General features: G+C 41.8%; 1 protein-coding gene across 5 annotated transcripts in view; it reads right to left on the reverse strand.

Annotated features, from left to right (window-relative positions):
• PDE5A (phosphodiesterase 5A) overlaps positions 1-16,500 on the reverse strand; it is a 146,070-nt gene extending 129,570 nt beyond the window's left edge. The window contains exons 1-2 of one of the 5 annotated variants that reach the window (XM_067036580.1): positions 15,814-16,239; positions 15,179-15,326 (exon numbers count right to left, since the gene is read on the reverse strand). Coding sequence is in view for 2 of the 5 variants with exons in the window: in XM_059066196.2 (XP_058922179.1) it covers positions 15,814-15,935 (122 nt within the window). In the remaining 3 variants the exon portion in view is untranslated. Of the gene's footprint in view, positions 1-14,297; positions 14,420-15,178; positions 15,458-15,813 lie in introns of those variants that run through there. The other 4 variants (XM_059066196.2, XM_067036581.1, XM_067036579.1 and 1 more) reach the window with 4 other exon arrangements.
• Positions 16,501-16,717: the final 217 nt, after the last annotated feature.

Genomic DNA, 16,717 nt, shown 5'->3' on the forward strand with positions numbered 1-16,717 from the left:
ATGAGATTCAAGAAACCTGGCTGGGTAGCTTTGACTAGAGCAAATCACTTCTATGGCCTGAGACAGGATCTCTATTTCCTCTTCTTTCTCTTCCTTGAGTCTATGAGATTTTGAAAAGTACTTACATTAGTGATACTGGAAGGAAAAAAAGCACCATTTTACTTAAACCTGGTGAGGCAGGCATTAACAATCCTACTCTTTCTCAATTATGCAGCTAAATTAAATGGCTGAACCCAACACATTCTGCTAGCTGGCAGCAAAATCAGGAATCAAATCTAGGTCTCCTATTCCAAGTCTTAACAGCCTGGAAGACTATAAAAGTTCCCAGAACATCAATGTTTGTCATGAAGACACTTCATAATGTCTAGCTGCGTCTGAAAGAGTCAAGAATCAAATTTAAACACACAAGGCATAGAGAGAATAAAATCGCTTATAATACACATTCTCTAACTTAATTCTTTCCATCCAGATCATAAAAGGACAGCACATTAAACCACTGAGGTAAAAACACTGCCCCAAGGGACTCAGAGAACAAACGTTCTTAAGGATTGTGTCCTGAAAAAAATCTAACTGAATCCCATGCCTATGTTTCTCTGAAAACAGGTCATGGTTTATAAACCTAAAATGATGCACTGAAAAGAATGTATAACAAATGTGTTCAAGAGAAGAGTAATTCTCAGGGATGCTAGATTTAGGAAATAAAAACACTGGATACCCAGTTAAAACTGAGTTTCAGATAAACAATGAATAATTTTTTAATATAAGTAGAATCTAAAGTTCAAATTCTACGGGGTGTCCTGTATTTTAGCTGGCCACACTGGTTGTTCGATATTCTGTTTTTCCCAACTGAAATTATTGGCAGATAGACAACAAAGAAAAGGTAGGTTCTATGAAGCATGCTAATGAGCTCCAGGCTATCAAACCACTAATAACTAATTTTATCATGGAAAGAGCACAAAGGATCCTGTGTACCAACCACACTGTGATCCTGTGTATGATAACTGAACCTTTTGAAAGCTCTTGCAGGAATAATTTGTGGCATAAAATTCGTCCTTAAATCAAGCCTTTTCATTTTACTGTCCAAACCATACCATATATTAAATAGAGAAAAAAAAACAAGCTGCAATCTACTTACAAAAGGGAGGTTGACTAATTGCTAAAAATTCTTGGGACTTACAAAGCACCCCGAGAAGTTGTGTTTTTCAGCCATTAATCCAAAATTCCAATCATTATTCTAGCATTTGCTGCCAATGGGATTTGTGACCAGTGGCAAACAATTTTCTTCTTCTGAGTTTCAATTTCATCCTCTACATAATAGGGGAAATGCTACCTGTTCTACCTTCTTCATGAAGTGCAAGGTGCTGACTGTCTTCAGCAGAGTATAAAGTCAAGAATACCAAACTGGCCATCAGGAAACAACTCTAGTTCCAAATATAAGAATACACAGATGTGAGGCTGAACCAATCACAACTTCTCTGGAGGTCGTTTTCTCCAGAGTACAAGTCCTTCATTATAAAAATGGTCAGCTGTATGAACAGGTCATGAAGACTCCCACAACTTCTTACATTATCAACAGGCCAGTAGGTGATGATTATTAGTTTGGTCAACTCCTGTCATCTCCTTTTGCCCCTCAGCTTCCTCATTTTCAAACAGGGGAAAGACTTCTTACTGCTTCACTCACCACACAGGGTTGATGTTTGAGACAAGTTATAAAATGCATGTGGGCTTCCCTGGTGGTGCAGTGGTTAAGAGTCCGCCTGCCAATGTAGGGGACACGGGTTCGAGCCCTGGTCCAGGAAGATCCCACATGCCGCGGAGCAACTAAGCACGTGTGCCACAACTACTGAGCCTGCGCTCTAGAGCCCGCCAGCCACAACTACCGAGCCCGTGAGCCACAACTACCGAAGCCCACATGCCTAGAGCCTGTGCTCCGCAACAGGAGAAGCCACCGCAATGGGAAGCCCGCACGCTGCAACGAAGAGTAGCCCCTGCTCCACGCAACTAGAGGAAAGCCCGGGAGCAGCAACGAAGACCCAACACAGCCAAAAATAAATAAATAGATAAATAAATAAAATTTTTAAAAAAAGAAAATGCATGTGGAAGCATTTCAAAATCTCTTCCATATTTTTACGATATTGCTATCTCCTAGACCCTTAGTACTCATTCCAATGGAGATGTAGGGCTGGGGTAAAGAGCAATGGCTGTTCATTTCATCATAAAGTTCAGCCAAGAGAATCAGAGAAAGTAAGGGGGAAAGAGGTCGTGTTCCAGGTGGTATGGGTCCACAGGCCGAGTGGGTCTAATAGCGTTTGGAAATAGGCTGGCTACGTGCATCCTGAGCATTCAAGGTCCTTGTCCAAAGCAGATACTGCAGATTGTCATTTATTACAGAATCCCACTAGGTTTTCCCCCTAAATAGAAGAGTTACATCATAACTCTCCATAAGTTACATCCTAGCCATTTGAGCAGAAAGAATGAAATGGATGCAAGTTCCACAAAGGTATTTTACCCTCTACACCAAGTGCTAATAACTTAGAGACTCTGCTTTCATGTATAAGCAAGTCCTTGTTAACTGTCCTGCAATCACAAGCAGAGCGGCCCTCTTGAAGTCTTTGAGTTGATTTAACTTTTACAAGGCTGTTAATGAAAAACAACAGGCCCTGGACCCTTGAAATAGAGCCACGGCCAAGGGAAATACAATAAAAATTAATGCCGAGAATTTATAATCGATGACAAGATCCCGATGCTTAACATCCCATCCAAATCATTCCTTCTCTCCTCACCAAAATCTGTTTTATTATCCTCCAGTCAGTTGTTTCCTTCCATATTTTATTACACAAAAAATTTCTTAGCTCATAAATGAGTTGAATTATATATCTTTTTAAAATGGGTAAATTCAACTTAGTTTTGTTTTTAAACTTGTACAATGTGTCTTAAAATAACTGGAGAAACCCTGGAGGGTACCAAAATCAATGTTGGGAGTTATTCCTCTCAGGTAACATGAATGTGAAAACCAACTGTGGTTTCAAACTTGTAGGTACCACAGCTGCTGCTCAGGGCTTACTAAGGAACCCTTTCCCATACTGAGCAAGTAAAGAACCCAAAAGACTGATATTAATTAGACACCAGGAAATAAAGCCAAGATAAAAACGTCATGAGTTTACCATAAATGTGACTTGGATTTTAAATCTCAAGTGTTTTAAAACAATGACTCCAATCAGAAGTTTACTGTCTTAATATTCTACTTTACTGAAGACTCTGGCAGCTCAAACTGTCCATGCAATGGTGATTTAATATAAAAATCAGGGCTTCCCTGGTGGCGCAGCAGTTGAGAATCCGCCTGCCGATGCAGGGGACGCGGGTTCGTGCCCTGGTCTGGGAAGATCCCACATGCCGCGGAGCGGCTGGGCCGGTGAGCCATGGCTACTGAGCCTGCGCGTCCAGAGCCTGTGCTCCGCAACGGGAGAGGCCACAACAGTGAGAGGCCCGCGTACCGCAAAAAAAAAAAAATCAGTGTCATGAGGAATAACATTTAACATATTTTGATCTCATGAGGCTTCTTTATAGCACTAACAGCACTGCATTCTTCAAGACAGCGCTTCCATGCGGGTAGAGCACCCTACAAAACTAAATGAGTTCATGTACTCAAAAGGCCAGGTGGCCAGGTTCTAGCAGCTGCTGCAGGAAAAGGCTGAGTTTGACATTTCCATTGTCAGACATCTGGGGTCTGTAGTAATACACAGAGCAATGGCATGAATAAATTCATTCGTGAATGATAAGAAAACATGGAAGGAATTCTGGGGGGTAGAAAGCCTGGAAGGTGAATTGTCATTTTTTCATAACGGTTATAACAAAGAGTTTATCTCATCAAAATTACACACAGGGCAGAAATAAAGTGCTATATATATCATACCACACACCCTGTGTGCTCCTATTTTTAGAGAAGATGAAAAGCGTATCATTCTTAAAATGATAGATTCAATTAAGTTAATGATTAAATTTAATGGTACCAAGCTGATAATATCTTTTTTTTTTTTTTTTTTCGGTACGCGGGCCTCTCACCGCTGCGGCCTCTCCCACTGCGGAGCACAGGCTCCGGACGCGCAGGCGCAGAGGCCATGGCTCACGGGCCCAGACGCTCGGCGGCACGTGGGATCTTCCCGAACCGGGGCACGAACCCATGTACCCTGCATCGGCAGGCGGCCTCCCAACCACTGCGCCACCAAGGAAGCCCTGATAATATCTTTTTAATGGCTATTTAAATAGGTATAAGTTTTCGTATATCAGCTACACTTCACCTCATACTTTACAAACTTTTTACAAATTGATGAGTGATACTCATTGAAAGAACTGGAAGGCCACTGTATGATGGCACATACTCTGTTAAGAATGAAACTTTTCTCCTTTTGCAACTTCTCATTTTCACTCAATATTGTTACCTACCACAGGAGGAAAAACTGTGGTTTATAGTTTGTGTTCTAGAAATTTTCCACTAATCTAAACAAGTCACAGCTTCTTCTAAATGCCTACTATCTAGAAGTATTAAATAGGATATGCAAAACTTATTGCATAGTGGATGCAAGCTCTCACATAGCATTTCAAATGATTAGCAAAAGAGATACACACACACACACACACACACGCCTGTGTCCAAAGGGGCTCCATGCAGCAATAACTTTAATTTCTACCAAAGATGAACTGTTCACTCATTTACAAAACTAATCTTAAAAAGACAAATACCTTAAAATATACATTCAGTATTCCAGATGCCTTGAAAGGGAAAAATGATTAAAATACCTTGTCTAGATAGCATATTTCTTGGCATCTAGAAAAGTAAGGAAAAGAAAAATTTACGAAGCAGTGTAAAATTCTGATGTAAACATAATAATTCTCATGAGTTAAAAATATAATTAGGGCTTCCCTGGTGGCGCAGTGGTTGAGAATCCGCCTGCCGATGCGGGGGACGCGGGCTCGAGCCCTGGTCTGGGAGGATCCCACATGCCAAGAGCAACTAGGCCCGTGAGCCATACCTACTGAGCCTGTGCATGTGGAGCCTGTGCTCCGCAACAGGAGAGGCCGTGATTGTGCGAGGCCCGCGCACCGTGATGAAGAATGGCCCCCGCTTGCCACAACTAGAGAAAGCCCTCGCACAGAAACGAAGACCCAACACAGAAAAAAAAAAAAAAAAAAAAATATATATATATATATATAATTAGATGAAACCTACTTGTAGCGTAACTAGTTTGTACCCTTGCCTAAAATAATGTATCAGAGGATAAAAATTCTTTGAAAATATACTGTACTTAGGGTACTTTTATTCTAATACTAAAAATATAATTGTAACAGTCCAGTACCTAAACTTTCAGGCATTCTATTTTAAAATGTTATTGGAGAGTTCCTACTTTTTATACTCTGAAATAATATATGGAAATGAAACCCACTTGGGCAAAGTCTCTAGGCACCTCATTTAGTAATGTACTTGCACATTAAAAGGCCCTAGGAGAAACTTTAGCCTCTTCCTGAGTTAAATTCCTCATGACATTAAACCTATGAGTCTTTGCGTTGCTTCCATTAACATTGATACTGAACTGCAGTAGAAAATGGTGGGTAAGGGCCCTAGGTGGGACAGACTTAAGCTTCAACTCCAGAGCTGCTTCTAAGATAAGACCGCAGGTGCATTATTTACTCTCTCTATAAGATGGAGATAACGGCATTAACCCTCATAGGCTTCTTAAGAAAATTAAGGGAAATCATGCCTATAGAGTGATAGCATAGAGTCTGGTACACAGTGTTTAATATGTGATAGTTACTGTTTTTAAGTTAATTGAACATTTTTTTTTTTTTGGCCGTGCCACATGGATTGCAAGATCTTAGTTCCTAGACTGGGGATTGAACCTGGGTCCTTGGCAGTGAAAGCACTGAGTTCTAAACACTGTGCCACCAGGGAATTCCCAAGTTAATCGAACATTAACTGGAATATATTTTCAAAAGCAATTAATTTTTTTGTAAAAATAAAAAGAATTTATTCATGGGTTTCTACAGAATAACTAGGTGTTAGCCATTGTTTCTTTTTAAGCTCCTAGTTTAAAAGCAGTAATTTCTCTCTAGAAACACTTGTGCAAAAAAAAATTGTTTTAATGTTGGTATTTTCTCAAATTAGAATTGAAAAAACATAGACTCCCTAGATCAATAACCACACTTACATATGACAAATTTTCTGAATAACACATAAGATTAAGAGCTGAACATGTAGTTGAGAAAAATCACTTTCTATTACTACTCAGAACTTAATATTTAAAAATAAGTTATAGAATTTGGGGGATGATTTTTTCAAAACATCACAGATATAATAAAACTGTTTGACAACAAATGTGATATACAACTAATTATCTATAATAAAAACCACAGCAATATTTCATAATAACCATAATTCCAAACTGGAGAATGATTTTAATACTTGATAAAACAATGCTTCAACACTCTGCTACAAGAGATCTGGTGATTAAAGTTGATCCATTTTAGTTCCTACCCAAGGGGGCTTACTTGGGGGAATTCTGTAAGTAGGCTGATGCCTGGGTCTCAAGGAGGTTACCCTGGAACAGTAACATTTGGGGAGATTTGCAGAGTGCCTCAAACAAAACAGAGGAAAAAGTTACAGGCCCTGAATGATCCACACAACACAATGCATGATCGTGTTTTTTAAGTCTCCTATTAAAACTTCACCCCTTTCTCTTTCTCTCCAGTGCTTTTTTCATCATTCATATGAATTAACCACTAAAACCAGAATTAGAAAGTGTGTTAGTTTCTGGTTTAAAATGGGATGGTTGATAATTTATATGGAAATGTGCTTTATCTGTAGGAAAAACATAAAAATAACTCACATAAAATATGTTAGACATTTCTCCTGCTCTTGGATCCTTATTTTACACAGTTCTAGCTGTGTTGTTTGTATAATTTGACCTAGATCCACCACTCATACTTGGAAAATACTTAAAGGAAACTATTCAATCTAAGAAGTTGCTACTCTGCTCCTCTGGTGAGAATCAAGAATGCTTAAAGCTGAAAGAGATTTTTAAACTCATTTATGACTTTCTCTGCCTTGATTTCTCACCCCCTCCTACTTCCCATTTTAAAGCCAAGATTTATTAACCAGGGCCAGTCACAAAGCTTGGGACACAGTCGGGAGGTCTGGACTCCCATTCCAATTCCCTTTCCAGTACCTTACACAATCCACAAAAGGTTCTGTTTAAACCATTAATAAAAATTCGTCTAAAAAATGAGAAGGACACAAAGTCTATTAAATCCCTGTTCTGTTGTTCTAACTCCCACTTATCAGAATAAGGGGATGGCTCTCTAAGTTTGCAATTATAATTAAGGTACTGATGATTCTCAAGGTAAAATAAATAGTAACCTACTGGAAATCACTCTATAAAAGATAAGGAAATATGTATTAGTTCCTTTAAATTTCTTAAGAACCCTAGAAGTAAATGCTATTATTCCCATTTTACAGAGAAAGCAAATAAAGTACCTAAAGGTCATACTTTTAAGAAAGAGGTAGTTCTGGGGTTGAAACTTAAATCTGTCCTATCTGGGGCCCTTAACCACCATAAATTGAAGTAAATTTTAAAGAGTTCAGAACAGTGGCTCGCCACCAAGTAGTGGCGCCAGCTTTTGGGGGGCACTTGTAAGTGTGTGCCACAATAATCAGGTGCTCCTGACATTTAGTGTCTGGGGCCCAGGGATGTTAAACATCCTGCAATACGCTGAACAGTTTCTCACAACAACAAAAAGTATCACTACCAAATGCCAAACAGCATCCCCTTTAAGAAGCAATGGTTTACTATAATGCAAAAGAATATGAAAAAGATTAATCACTTTGCTGTAAACATGAAACTAACAGAACATTGTAAATCAACTATACTTCAATTTAAAAGAAAAAAGAAAAAAAGCAACAGTTTTAGAAGAATAAAAGATTAACCTACTATAACAGTGTATCAGATGAAACAGGGGCTATCTGGGACACCTCCAAGTGATTCCTCCAATAATCCCTACTCTGATGTTACAGTGAATAGTTCTCTTGCTTCTGGCATGTATTAGAAACAAATGCTGTCTAAAGTTACTTAATGTTCCCAAGTTTTCTCCAGCTATGAAAACATCTGAGAAGCTTACTGAGACCAAATATAAATAAAATGCAAAACTGCTTCACATGGTTTTACATTCAAATTTGACCAAGAGTTGGAAGAGACATGCTTTGTAATCTTCCATGCATTCACAATCACATGTATGGAAAATGTTCCTTAAAGGAAAACTTACTTGCATCTGAAAGAAAACTTAATAACCAAAATCTATGCTGTAAAGCGATTTGTTTAGCAGCTTAGAGATGGGAAAGATTGGACTAGATTGGCATGGCCCAATATGAGGTATGAGAAGCCCTGAGAGTCCAGAGCAATTATGTTTTGAAGATCTGTAGTTTTTCTATGGAAATGCTTCAATTTTGCATTTTCACACTAATGACAATTAAAACAAACAAACAAAAAAAAAGTAAAAGATGTATACTTCAAATTACTGGGATGACCACCTTATAATCAAATACTATCCTGCAATTTTAGCAGTCAAGTTTATATTTGAATTTACAATCACACTGCCGCCCAATGGTTCTGGGATAAAGAGAAAATAAAAGAGGTAGATTTAATATGTAGATGTGCTTTCAAGCCAAATAAAAACCAAAAGCTGGTGTATTGTGCTATAGGACTAAAAGTTTCATGATTGCTATGAGAGACCCAGTGGGAGCAATGAATCATCACAAGGCAACTGTAGCAAAGGCAAGCCGACCTCACCAGACCCCTCTGCATCCCAATCAGGGCCACATTCACTCTACAAGGATGATTTAATGAATGTTGTCAATTTGCATTTGGCTAGAGTTTTATCATTTTATTCATAATTAAACTTATACATTTATTTTGGTATTACAGTTGCATAAATGCTATGATTAAATTATACCTACTCTTAAGAATTCCTCATTTAACTCACATTAAAATGAGAGAAAGTCAATACTAGGTATGGCAGATATCTGGAACTTCTGGATGCACTCACGTCACTTTCTTTTGGGCATGCCCCCACCCCCCCGCCCCGACATACCACACTAGGGGTTACCTGCCTCAACAAAGTAGTGAGACAACCCTATTCTTCCAGACATAATGCCTGGCCCAGAGCCGGCAAGTGATGCAAGCAAGGCCGAATAATTTTGAGAGGGTTGATATGGATAAGAAGGTACTTTTCAAACGTGAGAAATTTAAGACCCACATAAACTTGCCAAGAAGAAACTTTGGCAGCTCACGAAGAAAGCCTACCGGAGAATAAAGCCAATGCAGCATAGGGCCAAAAGGACAGATGGAGGGAGGGAGGGAAGGAAGAAAGGAAGACAGATTGATTAGATAGACACACAGACAAAAAGAATGTTGACAAGATTATTTCACACCCAAACCAATCTCCAGGAATGTCAATCATGTGAGTTAATTATGTATGAGTTCAAGTTGAGTTTTTGTCACTTGTGACCAAAAGCTTTTTAACTAAGATACTGGGAATCAATAAGAATGTCTTTCTTTAACAGGGGAACATTACTTAAATTTGAAAGACACTGGACTACATATCTCCTCCAACTCTAAAGTTCAAAGATCCCGTGTGTGTGTTTTAATTATTTCATCAGCTTAAAAAATCAGGATCTGTATATGTATAGCTGATTCACTTTGTTACAAGGCAGAAACTAACACACGACTGTAAAGCAATTATACTCCAATAAAGATGTTAAAAAGAAAAAAAAAATCAGTATCTTTTCTCTTCTTATGACCTCAGTATATTTATTCAACAGAAAGTAGAAGTGATGATTTTTTTAAATAATTATTACCAGGGATATGATATCAGGTAGGGATCTTTTCTCTCCCAAATTCAGATGTAATAAAATTATTCAGAGAAGACAATTTGCAAAAAGTTAATCTTACTTCACAATTCAGAATCAAGAGAAAGGTCTCAAAGAACACAGAGGCTAACAATGGCACCTAAGACTTTATAAAGCATGTTCACTACAAACTACAAATGGGGCACATGGATATATATATCTCCATATATATGGCTTTTTAAAAGCTTTTTAGAATATTCACCAGAATAATTCTTATGAACTTAACACTCAGTTTTCTTTACCTGCCTTAAATATTTAGTTGGCAATAAGTATAAATTCCTATCAGTTAGAGAAAATGAATAAAGCACTCACACCATGAAAAAAAAGATGATTCAAAATAAAATGAGAATACCAAGTCGGTAAATAAGATTACAGAGCTAAATATCAAATGAATGACTCACGTGGAAAGACTTTGTTCAATTTTTATTATTAGGTTGTAATTCACAGGCACTTTTTTTTTTTTTTTTTTTTTTTTTTTTTTTTTACTGAGAACCTGATTTAACAGATATTTCCAAGGCCACATCAATCAGCTATAACATTGGTCAACAGAATCTACATCTATCCAACTAAAGTAATCTCACAGGAAGTCCTGCAAAGTCAGTAGCTAGTCTGCATTCTAAATTCAAAAATTAGTCATTTTTCAACCCTCCAATATCAATCAGCTCAGTGATTTATTTAATTGCCCTGCAGTCCTTACCAAAGGCTTTTATCCTAAGAAGAGTTTTTATCCTACAATTAGCCCTGAGAACAACGAAAAAAATCTAACTCAACACAACAGTTACAGGTTTAATAAACTGTTAGTTTGAAAAATATTTGGGGGACAAACTAATAAATACCAAGCACTTTTTTTTTAAGCCTTTTCAAGCATGAAAGAACTCTTTCTCAAGCATTATTAAAATGTAGCAGGAAGTTCAAGCAGTTTTAAATTAATTCATGTTTTCAAATCTAGAGGAAGGGAAGCAACTTAGTAAGACATACTCTCTGAAATCAGATAAGGGTGAAGGTACAAACGTTACCCATACAACTTGAAAGCACTTTCATATATTTTAAAAGAAATGATATCAGAGACTATACTCAAGTCATTTCTTTAGGTGGAACTATTTAAAACGGAAATTTTGTTGCACAACATAATCAAAATGCTAAAAACTACTCATCTTTAGGTACTGAAGACAATATTAAGAAAATATTGGCAATTCCAATAGATCTTCAGATCACAAATTTTAAAAAAAAAGCTACTGAATTGTACCACAAGCCTATTTAAGTGTTATACTAAGCAAATAGATTTATTTTGAATGACTAATTGCAATGCATTAGTTGTACCACAGTTTTAGAAATCATGATCTTGTACTGGGGGCTTTAAAAATGGAACTGAATATGAAACCTTGAGAACACTAGTGATAGAAGAGCAATGAGAAACATCATTTCAGAGGCTCCTACGGATTCTTCCAGATTCAATCCTATCCAAATTCAATCCACATGAGTACTTTTAGGACACTAAAAGGTACCTTCGAGCTGGCTATAAGGACCCTGGTTATAAGCAATACAAGGATAAAAGGACATTATTACACCAGAATTACCATAATGAAAATATTAGAAATATTAAAGCCAGACTGAGTCAATATCCACAGGATTTTATTATCTTCAACACTAGTGACTGCTTAACAAATCGTGTCTGAAAATTGTGAGTTTATATTTCTGTATGATCATAGAAACAATCATTTTTAAGATTGAATAGCAATATTTATTTTACACCTATCAGCTGACTTTAAGATAATATCTTGCAAAAAAAAAAGTTACAGCTTTTAGAGATGAGAAAAAATAAGAAAAGAAAAGGAAAGAAAAGAGAGAGAAAGAAAGAGAGAAAGAGAGAAAGAGAGAAAGAAAGAAAGAAAGAAAAGAGAGAGAGAGAAAGAATCCCAAACTCAGGACCTGGAACATCAGCTAATTCACCACAGCTTTGCAGTGTCAAATAAAAGGTCCCATAGAAAACTACATGCAAGTGTAAAACTTCTGTTTCTGGACTTTGATCCAAGTGGTCATAAAAAGTTGTCCTCACTTAGTGTCTCCTATTTCCAGTATATGCCAAATATTTTCAAGCTTTTGTCTAGTACAAAACAAAGCAATAAAAAGTCAACCATATTACCCCTACAATTCTAAATGATCTAAAACATCGGGCACAATCACAGAGCTGATTAGTAACTAATGAAAGGTAAGTTATTCTAATAAGCTGTCAAGAATAACAACAGCTGTTAAAGTGGCATTAGCACCAGAAAGGCTTCATCTGTGAATGCACAAGCATTAAAGCCCTTAATGAACACAGCATCTCAAACTCCTGGGACTGCAAAGTTTTCTAGGATAGCCAGGGTGGAGGTTTTCCATAGGTTTTAGTTACTAGTCTCAAAGTAATTTTTATGCCTATAAATTATGTTACGAATTGTTCAACTGACACTCAAAATTCGCTTAAACAGGTTTTGATTGCTGAAAAGCACCTATTTGTGTGCTGCAAGCTATAGCTTTTAAGAAGGTGCTTAGCTCTGTATTTGAAGATAATTATAGGAAACAATGTAATACAGCAGCAATAATTGCTTTCAAGGTCAACCAAAATTCACAGGTGTTTAAATGAGAGTTTAGTGCCAGAACTTTCCTTCTATTCAGTGACTATTGAGTGCAAACCATTCAGTCTGGGGAGAGAATAGAGAAGCATGCATGAATGTCAAACAACAATTAAATCAAATAAGGTAGAAATAGTTCTATCAATGAGACTTTGTTTACAGGCACAGATGGTCAATCTTAGTGAATTCAAATTTATTTAAAATCTTAAAACTCGCCAAATGCCTCTACAGAGCTATTTTGTTGCATGGGTTTCCTGAATCACATACAGTATTCATTTTTTACATTGTGTAACAAAAGGGAATAAAGCAAAGTGATATGATCTCCTTGTTCAAGCAAACAAACGATTTAGCTGTAAAGCTAAGGTGTCTGTAGTAAGATTTGACCACAACCATGTGATTCACACCACGTTCAGCAGGTTGGCCTTTTTATAATCAACTAGTACCCAATCTCTCATTCTTATTTTAAGTCTGCAGTTAATGCCATCAAATATAAGTCCAAACCGGAACACTGTTTCTTGAAAAACCTCTGGCGACGCATAAGACTTAGATTACATTCTTCACACAGACAACTTTCAGCGCCTTGTAACTCCTAAAATTGAGGGCCTGCCCTACTCGTGAATGTCTTACACTTTCATTTTCCGGCATACACTCAACATAAACTCTTCTCTCAAGATTATACACACACACATATATATCACAGAAAGGGTTCAACCTCTTGTCAACATCAACTGTAATGTAAAAACCCTAACTGAAGAAAAAAGCCTTTACTAGAGTCTCAGGTGGTCTAAATTTTACACTAAGCAGTGTACTTTGGAGAATTGGGACCTTAATCCTATGCTACTTGGGAAAAAAAGTAACGTGAAAAGAAATGTAACTTAACTCATTCAATTTATTTTCCAAAAAAAAGTAACTCAAAGTTTTGGCAGGCTCTCAAAGTGAAGTACTTTTATGTATGAGTTAAAACCAACCGCCAAACAATCCCAAGTTTATGTCTTTAAAGGGAGCGGGGGGGGGCGGGGGGGGAAGACAAAGGACATTTACGCTGATTTTAAAATAAGTAATTTTGCTCTTTCTTAATAATCTGCCTGAAGAACATCTCTAAAGAACATCCCCCTACACATTTAAAACATCAGCCCAGTTCTCCTGCCCGTTCCCCATTCTATGCGCTATAGTTCATTAAGGGCGGAAGAGTGGAAGTGTGCAAGGGTGAAAGCAAACCGGGGACAGATGGCCTCGGAGGAGGTGACCTCTAAAAACTGTTGGCTCCCAGCAATCGATAATTCCAGACCTAGATGGTCTTAGTGCCTCACTCCAAACTCACAGAAAAGTCCTCTTCGAAAAGAAAACACATTCCATTCAGGTCGCTCCAGATTTAGGATTTTGATAGAAGGCGAAAGCGGCGAAGAGGATTTTAAAAGGAGGGCGGAGTAATTAAACAGAAGAGATAAGTTTTGCGCCGAAGCCACCGCCTCTATTAAAAAACCCCGAAAGTGATCAAATCGACACCAACTCTGACCGTTCGTTAGGAGACGCGGAGTTAAAAAGAGCCCCATCTAAGACCTCAAGGTATTACATCCACAGGAAAGTAAAGGAAGACAAAAATCTCATAGAGTCCATTTTCAGTGAAGCGTCGCCCCGTCGGTGTGACCCGGGTGCCACCCCCCAGCACCCGGCCCCCACCGCGCCCCCGGGGAAAGTAGGAAAGACGGGCGGGATGCTGAAGGAAGTACCTTGTTTTGTCCCCAAAAGGCAACATAGCAAACGTGGTGAGTTGGAGGTGCAGATCAGGCGGCCTCGGCGGACCCTGGACTCCAGGAGGCGCCGGGGGGCGACGACGTGCCCAGGTGAGGCCGGTGACTCGAAGCCGGCTCCCCTACCGCCCCCGCGGTCGCGCCACCGCCCGCCGCCGCCCGTTCGCCCCGTGCTGCGCCGACCCCTGGCTGGGAGCGCCCGGCCGAGTCGCAGCGGTGCGCCGGCGAGTGGGAGCCCAGCGCCCAGCCCCGGCCGGCCCCTTCACCATCACCGCCCCGCGTGCGTCTCCCTCCCGGCGAGGCGGCCAGCATCAGCTGCCCGAAGGCCGCTGCCGGGAGCCGGCGACGGCGAGGTTCGGGCCCCTTCTCCAAAGGGGTGCGTCTGGGAGTCGGCCCGAGTCCGAGAGCAGTAGCCTTGCCCGCGCCCCGGCTTCGCACCAACTCCTCCGGCTTCGGGGCACCAGCCCGCCACGCACTCTCCGTTCCACCCTCCTAGCCCCTCGGCTTCAGTCTCAATTCCTCTCCAAGTCTCCCGCGAGCGTTTCCCACGCGCGCCCCGACTGCTCGCTGCGCAGCCGCCTTCCAAAGGACAGGCTCCCTCCTCCCCGCCCTCCGCAGCAGCCGTCCCGGCGCTTGGCTCCGGACCAGGAAGAGCTGGCCTCTGGGGTCGCCTCGGGCCGCGGGACCTGTCACCCGCCGGGTCCGCTCCCCGCCGCGCCTCCCCACCGCCCTTTGTGTGCACGCCACGAACCCCTCCGCGGAGCCCGTTCGGCGGCGCCGCCTTGCGCGCAAAAGCGAAGGAAAGGGGAAGCGCGGGACAACCAGGGGACTGGAAGGGGGCAAAAGGCGACAGCACTCACTTTGGGAAGGTTCCGGCATGTTGCTGCCTTTGGGCTTCTTCGTAGTCTCGCCCCTACCCGGGCTTCCCCGCCCCGCCAGGGCCGGGGCGAAGAGGGACGGGGGAGGAGCGGAGCCACAGGGAACGCGTTGGAAACGGTGCTTCCGGAGCTGCAGGGAAGGGGCGTAAAAACTGTTTTGGTTTCGCTAAGGAGATTTAGGGGAACCAGGAGGCTAGAGAAGGGCTAGAGGAAGGCCCGTGAGCGCAGATATTTGAAAATAATATTGCTCCCAGGGAATACCAGGGCTGCCAGCCCGTGTGTGCGTGTGTGTGTGTGTGTGTGTGTGTGTGTGTGTGTGTGTGTGTGTGTGTGTGTGTATGCGCGCGCGCGCGCATGGGGGGGGGGGTCGGCACGTTCATCTTTGTATTTGAACTTTGTGAGCAAGTTGGATCGAATCCGACGGTTTTTCGACTGTACTCGCCTTAAAGTCGAGGTCTCTACACCGTAACAGGATCATGGCCCTACTTCAAAAGCAAAGGGCCTGAGATTGGTGACGGTTTAATGGTTAACGAAGGGGAAAATTCAATAGGGGAGAGAGATCAGCCCCAGGTCACGCTCCATGCCCCAGCAGGGTCTTCCGTGGGTCCTCTTCTTACCTGGTGCCTTTCCTAACAAAGTAAGAGAAGGTAAAGTCCCAGTGATCGTCCAGCCACGCTTCGACCGAGTCCTGGTCCCACTGCTGCTGCGGCCGCGCGGAGCCGGGGCCGCTCCGCTCCATGATCAGCGCGGCGCGTCTCTGCGGCTTGCTGGTGCTGGTTTTCCACCCCAGCTGGGGTCCCTCCCTTGGAGGAGCTGGACTCTGCCTCGAGACCCTCCCCGTTCGCCCTGCTCCAGTCCGGCCGGCTTTCCGCGAAGCTGCTCAGGCACCAGGCCACCCTCCTGCCGCGCCCCGCCTCTCCCGGTCCTCACCGCTCCCAGGTGTGGCGGGGTGCAGCAGCCCCGCGCTTTCCCTCGGGTCTGGCTGAGACAGGCTCTCGCAGTCTCTCGAGTCCCAAGATTCCGAGGCGGCCGCGGCGGCGACTGGCGAGCTCTCCGGAAGCCTAGTGGCCAGGACTAGAAGGAAGCCAAGGCGGCCGCTGGGGTGCGCTGTGTGCCGAGCCGGCTCCAGGGGAGCGCGCAAAGGTGACTCTGGGTGTGTTCGCTAGGCGTCCCACTCTAGGAAAGGGAAGGTCGCGCTGTGGAGAACCATCCCAAGCCCAGAGGGCGGTAGCTGGGGTTATTTTCGCCCGAAAATGAGAGGTGGTGGTAGCCCGGGCACTTTTCCTCAGGCCTGGGAGAACAATGACAGTCCCGCCTCACTTTCCACCAGCCCAGCGCGTGGGTCTGGGAGGAGCGGGGACGCACCTTCCTCGGAGCTCAGCCAGCGCAGTGGCTCAAAGCGCCCCAGCCAAGGACCACTCCTGGGTAAGGAGAGTTGGGGCGTGTGTCACCGCAATAGATTTGCAGGTCCTGGTGGGTAACTTCCAACAAAACCATTCCCGTGATTTAATGTTAATAATA

Source organism: Kogia breviceps, chromosome 6 (genome assembly GCF_026419965.1).
Source record: "Kogia breviceps isolate mKogBre1 chromosome 6, mKogBre1 haplotype 1, whole genome shotgun sequence".
NCBI classification, from domain to species: domain Eukaryota; kingdom Metazoa; phylum Chordata; class Mammalia; order Artiodactyla; family Physeteridae; genus Kogia; species Kogia breviceps.